At 47.4% G+C, this 7,500-nt stretch overlaps 1 protein-coding gene across 1 annotated transcript in view; it reads right to left on the bottom strand.

The window, feature by feature from the left end:
* The window catches only part of ulk4 (unc-51 like kinase 4), an 87,491-nt gene that overhangs the window by 17,554 nt on the left and 62,437 nt on the right, over positions 1-7,500 (bottom strand). The window contains exon 33 of the mRNA XM_079758611.1: positions 398-567. Coding sequence (XP_079614737.1) covers positions 398-567 — 170 coding nt within the window. The remainder of the gene's footprint in view (positions 1-397; positions 568-7,500) is intronic.

The following is a 7,500-nucleotide window of genomic DNA, read 5'->3' as shown; positions in this document are numbered from 1 at the left end:
GCTATTAATTAATTAAAAAATAATTAAAACTAATATAATCGAGCTGAAACCAACACATTCATTTTTTTCACTTTTTAGGTATATTTGTTTTATTCATTAAATGTTTAGTAGAAATTGCAAAAATGAACACATTTTTGTACATCATTTTCGATTTTAACATTTTCTATTTGATCATTTTGTGTATTTTTCTGGCGAGAAATGCAGAATATATGCATCATGTTTTTAAACTAAAATATAATCGTTTGAATAATCATGAATTCAATATTGACCAAAATAATCCTGATTATGATTTTTTCCATAATCAAGCAGCCCTAGTGGCATCTATCCCCCCCCCCCCCGAGAGTGTGTCTACCTGAGAGTGTGCTATGATTGGTTGGTTCGGTTGTTACGTTTCTACCTGAAGAGCCGAGCGGACGACAGTGAAGGTGTGCCTGAGGATGATCTGTAGGAGCTCCAGGTAGGACAGTAGGGCGGGCTGTCCGCCGTCTGTCCTCCCCGGCTGTCCGTCCTCCTCCAGGTAGCGGAGGGAGGCCTTCCGGAGGACGGTCACCACCACCTCGATCAGACCTGTCCAAAGGAACACAGAGTCAACACCACCTCGATCAGACCTGTCCAGAGGAACACAGAGTCACCACCACCTCGATCAGACCTGTCCAGAGGAACACAGAGTCACCACCACCTCGATTAGACCTGTCCAGAGGAACACAGAGTCATCAGAGCCTCGATCAGACCTGTCCAGAGGAACAGAGTCACCACCACCTCGATCAGACCTGTCCAGGGGAACACAGAGTCATCAGAGCCTCGATCAGACCTGTCTAGAGGAACACAGAGTCATCAGAGCCTCGATCAGACCTGTCCAGGGGAACACAGAGTCATCAGAGCCTCGATCAGACCTGTCCAGAGGAACACAGAGTCATCAGAGCCTCGATCAGACCTGTCTAGAGGAACACAGAGTCATCAGGACCTCTATCAGACCTGTCCAGAGGAACACAGAGTCATCAGGACCCTGATCAGACCTGTCCAGGGGAACACAGAGTCATCAAGACCCTGATCAGACCTGTCCAGAGGAGCACAGAGTCATCAGAGCCTTGACCAGCCAACCAAACAGCACACAGCCAAAACAACAGCCAACCAAACAGCCAACCCTCCACTCATCCATTCAACAAACGCAACAGAAATCCAACCAACAAGACAGCGATTAAACCAAGGCACGATTTAACAAGGTTAATTAGGTGAATATCTGCTTCCACTCGTTCCTTTCAGCCATCTGCTATGCTGCGGTCTTTTTCTCTAAGTCTCCAAGCCATGTAAAATGTTGACCGTTGATTTAATCAAAACATCAGCCAATGATTGAATCAATGGTGGATGTTTTTTATCCGGAGGAATATGGCACTCAGCCAGGCTGGTTTCATTGTGCATGGCAAAAATTAATCCGACAACAGCAACAAACACATGACAACGTGGCATTCACCTGAAATTTACATGAAACAGCCCATCCGGCCATTTTTACATTTCACTCCTCAGCTGTTTCTATACCCCCCCCCACCCCGCTCTCTCTCTCTCTCTCTCCCTCCCTCCCCCCCCTCTCTGTCTCTGTCTCTCTCTCTCTCTCTCTCTCTCCCTCCCTCCCCCCCCTCTCTCTCCCACCACTCCAGGGATCCTGAATTATGGAGCATGCTTGGATGTTGTGGGGGCGTTGTGAACTCCCAGCCAAGGCATTAATACACAACACTCCCCAAAGTGCAAAGTCATGTTTTTTTCTACAGCAGGGAAATAATGACCAGGCGCGCTGTGCCTTTAGCCGCTCGCTGGGTGCATATTGTAAGCATTCGCCCCTGATGTTACTGTACACGATGCACACAGTCAGAGGCAGGGGAAATTACAAGAATTACCCGTAAAAAATACACAGCCAACATGGCTTCCAGAGGGGAAAAAAGAAGAAAAAGAAAACGGGTTTCGTGTTAGCATTGATGCTAAAGCCGGCTCCTTACTCCAAATGACATTGTCGCATAGAAAGGCAATCTGCTGCTCAAAGACCGCTTGACAGTCACGAGGAAAACACAATCCCAAACTGTCTCCCCGACAGTCCTCAAATGTGTGTTTGCTTAATAGTGCGCCGTACAAACATTTACATACCTAAAAATAACGGCGTCGCAAACTAACTGGGAGAGCAGCAGCTCGCACCGGGACATCGCGTCTCACTGGTGATCTCTCCACTGATCTTTATTTAGAATGCAGGTGTTTACCAAATGTGCTAATGTATGTGTGTGTGGGTGGGGGGGGCAGAGAGTGAGAGAGAGAGAGAGAGAGAGAGAGAGAGAGAGGGAGAGATGGCAATGAGCGAGTGTTTGTGTAAGAGGCTGCTTCTGCCTGTCTGTGTGTGTACATGTATGTGTGTGAGTGTGTGTGTGTGTATGTGTGCGTGTATGTGTGTATAAGTGTGTGTGTGTGTGCATGTGTGTGTATGTCTGTATATGTGTGTGTGTGTCTATCTAAGAGTGAAGGCATGTATTCCCAATACACAGAATCCTTGCGGTACTACCGTGTTTTTCGTCCCTTCTTATTTCCATGTTACTGCTGCCGACCACAATTCCCTCAATGAACCGACCCAAAGCCACAGCGCCTCCACTCACTATCTCCTACTTACTCATCAGTATTTCCTCTCTGGCCATGGCAGACCGACTAATACCTTTGGAGCCCGCGACTTTCATTCTTATCCAAAAGCGCGTTAAAGCGAGTCCCGGAGCCGCCCGGTTGCTTTGGTCAGCAGAATCCTGCGGTGTGATTCATTAGGGCATCGCTCTCTCCCGGTGGGGAACATCTGTGTGGAAGCCCCACGAGACGAGGGAGGTTTGGTATGTTTAAGGATGCTCTAATTAATACAGAGGTTTGGTTTCCAAACCATCTGAATGCGTTCAGAAAAACAATGTTTCTCTGTTTACAATTATCTCCCCGAGACGCAATAGTGGAATATACGTCTTAAGCTTGGAGTGCTTATAAATTAGAAAATAAATATTGAATCTTGTCTTTATACGGTTCATGTCGTGATCGTCAGGGGTGCCGGGATTTTTGATGAGATGCAATGGGGGGGAGGGGGATAAGAGAGAGAGAGAGAGAGAGAGAGAGAGAGAGAGAGAGAGAGAGAGAGAGAGAGAGAGAGAGAGAGAGAGAGAAAAAGAGAGAGAGACAGACAGACAGACAGAAAGACAGACGGAGACAGAGAGAGACTGAGAGAGAAAGCAACTCCATGGGTCAATATTGACGAGTCAATATCAGAAATATTCCACCAATGTCCCACTCGGGGCCACTGAAAGCAACTCATTGCCGACTGCTGAGAATAATTTACCAATCAAAGTTGTATTGTATTGTCAGGGCCTTCCACTCCTCTGGGCTGTGCTCAGACCTGGCTGCTGCCCTCATTGTGATTCAAGCCATTCATGGAACCGGGCGGAGGGGAACAGGCCATCCAGGGAGTCAGACTGGAAGGCGCTTTTGTGAGCGGACAGAAATGTAATCCCGCAGTCATTGTCCAAAGTTTTCCGCTGAAGAATGACTGCGAGGTGGAGTGCAGGTCGAGGGGTTGAGTGCGCGGCGGTGGCATTATGGAAAGATTCAATCGGATCTAAGATCAGGACCACGGATACAAAAAAAAGGGATTTAGAAGGGGGGAGGGGGGGGGTTGTAAAACCACATTGTGAGCTTGAATGCATATCCGTCCCTGAATGCATTCCAACCAGGCCACATTTAAAACTAACGTGATCGTTCACGAGGCTGCGTTGGCACGGAAACCCACCACTCCCCAACCGCTGGGCTCCACTGATTCAACAACATGTGCGTCTGCATGACTTCATCCAGCGCCGTTTAAAATAGAGGCGGAAACGTCAAAGAGACCAACTGAATGACTCAGTTGACTGATGATGTCGTTGTAACATCTGGCGTGTTTCGCAAGTTAGCCTTCGATGAATCCAAATGATGACCCGGATAATGTTGATGCATTTATAAATGAATTTGTTACAGTAGCTCTATTGCGACAACACATGTATTTCAATGTTCCCAGTCACTGGCTGTGTAGAGCCCAAAGCAATCTAAATCTATATATACACCAAGGAAACACATTTCTCTTGAGACTGCTGCCTTCGACGATAGCTGAAGTATATCAGAGTTTAAACACGTAATAAAATACTAGCATTCAGTTATGCCACCTATCACAAACAGTCAGTAGCCATGCATACTGTGTCTGCCTCAGTGGAGTTCTGGCGGCTGGAAAGCATCAAGGACACTTCAAAATAACTTTATACAAACTGGACGACATCGCTGTGGAGTTTTGAAGAGTTTAGAAAAGTCGAGAAAATACAACATTTATAAATAAAGTCAATTATAATAATCAATCATTATTATTATTATTAGTTCGTTCTAATCAGTTTATTGGGTATATTAGGTGTATATTCTAGTTATTGCTAATTCAATTTGTAATCTTATTTGGATGCTTGCGTTCTCTTGTTTGCTCAATGTCTGATGTGGCTGCACTAACACCTGCCTTTCCCTTTGGGGATTAATAAATCCTTATCTGTAGAATGAGATCTGCTGACGTAAAAACATCAAACAACACGGTCTACACACTCTACACACACAAACAACCCGTTTCAAGATATGAAATTGTAATTTCGCCAGCATGCACTCCATTTAACGCCTCCTCTATACCGCTATGTTCTAGTTATTCCAAACGGTGTCCATTCGCCATCCAATACAGATGGACAGCACAGATGGACAGCAGGACGGGAGATGGACTGAAGGCTGCTCTTTAAGGACACAAAGATATCCCCTCATTCCCTACGAATTAATCGGTTTATCTCCTCCACTCAGACTGCGTTAAAAGCGTCCCCCGTCTGTCTCCCTCCTTCTGCGGGACTAATGAATGCTGAGTGCTTTGTGTCAGAAGTGTCTTATTGATTGTGATTATGTAAATGTCGCCCATCCACACCTAACTGTCTCTGCGCCGCCTGTTATGTGCAAGGTAAGTACGGGTTAGGGCAACTTTTTCCGCGGTATAATATATGCCAGAGGGCATGCTCATTGATTACCCCAGCTCTGTGAGGGGGAGAATGGCCTGAATGCGATGTGAAGGGCCAGATGTGGCCGGTAGCGACCGCTCTCTGTGTGACAACACAGCGTTTCCTCCCTGAAGGAGCACGGCATTGGTAAGCACGGGGTCACTGGTACGACCGATCGAAGGCAGGGGAGGCGCACACAACGCAAAGGAGTTTCCGAGGAGTTCTGTCAGGAATCTGTTCATTGGGCAGCAGCCTATCTGCAAAAGTCTGTCTCTCTTCTCTGAATGTAGAGAGAAGCGTAATCCATACGGCGCCTCTGTGATGTGCTCAGGATGTAATTAGTGGATGTAAATCAGGAATTCATTCTCACTTGTCCAATAAAGTTGTTTAATCGTCCTCTTACACCTCTCCCTCTTTTCCTTTAATAACCAATCTGACAATCCAACATAGATCACTGTCCAGGGGCACCTCTTAATATAGAGCGATATACGGTGCAATTGCAATTAATATTAATGCATTGACTTAACACTAATATTCAGCAATTCACCCTGGCATACAGTGGGTCCAACTTTCCCAGCTATCGATGTAAATTAAATATTGATGTCATTGATTTGACTGGAGAGTCCAAACAGTATCACGATTCTCAAATGTGTCAACTTATTTGCTGACAAAGCAGTTATTGTCTGACAGCAGACCAAAACGTATTATCACTAGCAGTACATGCACTTCCGTCCTTCTATTCTGTTTGTGTATGTGTGTGTGTGTGTGTGTGTGTATGTGTGTGTGTGTGTGTGTGTGTGTGTGTGTGTGTGTGTATGTGTCTATTTCCCTCTTGCTTTCTTTACCCCATGGGGCATGAACACAGTCGGATCAAATCTGCCCAATTATAAACCTCATTTTCACACACACACACACGCACAAACACACACACACACACACGCACAAACACACACACACACGCACACACACACACACACACACACACACGCACAAACACACACACACACGTGCACAATTACACAAACATAGATACACATACACACATACACACACACGTGCATATGTACACAAACATAGATAGACACACACACACACACACTTGCATACCCTGCGTCCCTTTATCATCAACATAGACTTTAGCATCGCATGTGCTCCTCTTCCGCCCTCTCTTTCAGTCAACCACACGCACACAAACACCCACACCCACGCACACAAACACCCACACCCACACACACAAACACCCACACACACACTCCCTTTCTGTCACACGTTAAACAGCCAATTATACACGCTTTTCTCCCATCCCCTCTCACTCTAACCCCCACCCGCCTGACACTCCCTTCAGCCTTATCGGGGTTTCAAGGAGACCCCCAGAGAAACATAAGGAGAGGGGGAGGAGGAGGGGGAGGAGGAGGAGGAGGAGGAGAGGAGAGGAGCACATGATGAGCGGCGAGGAGGAGAGCCGAGACGCGCTGGGACCGGGAGGTGCTGGGTGAAGGAGGCGACACAACCAAAGTAGAGAAGGAAACAAACAGAGGTGGGACGGGGAGATGAGGGCGGCAGAGAGGAGTAGAGAGGAAGAGGAGGGGTGGGGGAAGCGAGAGGAGAGGACACGGGAGGGGAGGAGGAGAGGAGAGAGGAGGGGAGGGGAGAGGAGAGGAGAGAGGAGAGGACATGAGAGAGGAGAGGAGAGAGGACATGAAAGAGGAGAGGAGAGGAGAGGAGAGGACAGGAGAGGAGAGAGGAGAGAAGAGGAGAGAGGACATGAGAAAGGAGAGGAGAGTGGATAGGAGAGGAGAGGAGAGGAGAGAGGAGAGGAGAGAGGAGAGAAGGGGAGAGGAGAGGAGAGAGGAGAGGAGAGAGGAGAGAAGGGGAGAGGAGAGGAGAGAAGGGGAGAGGAGAGGAGAGGAGAGGAGGGAAGGGGAGAGTAGAGGAGAGGAGGGAGGAGGAGAGAAGAGGAGAGGAGAGAAGGGGAGAGGAGAGAAGGGGAGAGGAGAGGAGAGGAGGGAGGAGGAAGAGAGAGGATTGAAGAGGAGAGAAGAGGAGAGAGGAGAGGAGAGGAGAGAGGAAAAAGGAGTACAGAAAGTCCAGAGTGTCGAGAAGAGTTCTGCGAATGGAAAATAAATACAAATAAAGACAGAGGACGACTGAGAGAGAGAGAGAGACGGTGTGAGCGAGAGAGGGAGAGACACAGAGAGAGAGAAATGGTGTGAGCGAGAGAGAGCTGGGGTGAGAGAGAGAGGGATAAGGGGCGAGAGATAGCAGCATTAATTGCCGTACCCGGCGTTAATGCTGGGTTGACAGTTTCCCTCGGTGAGTAGAAAGCTGATTGGACGATAATGATGCTGACTACTAAAGCACTGCACTGCTGACCCAATGTAATTACCAGAGTTTGTGCATGTGTATTTGTGTGTGTGTGTGTGTGTGTGTGTGTGTGTGTGTGTATCTT

The sequence above is a fragment of the Pollachius pollachius genome (assembly GCF_949987615.1).
Source record: "Pollachius pollachius genome assembly, chromosome: 1".
Taxonomy (NCBI): domain Eukaryota; kingdom Metazoa; phylum Chordata; class Actinopteri; order Gadiformes; family Gadidae; genus Pollachius; species Pollachius pollachius.
Note: the sequence above shows the minus strand (reverse complement) of the source record. Positions and strands in the feature narration are given on the sequence as shown.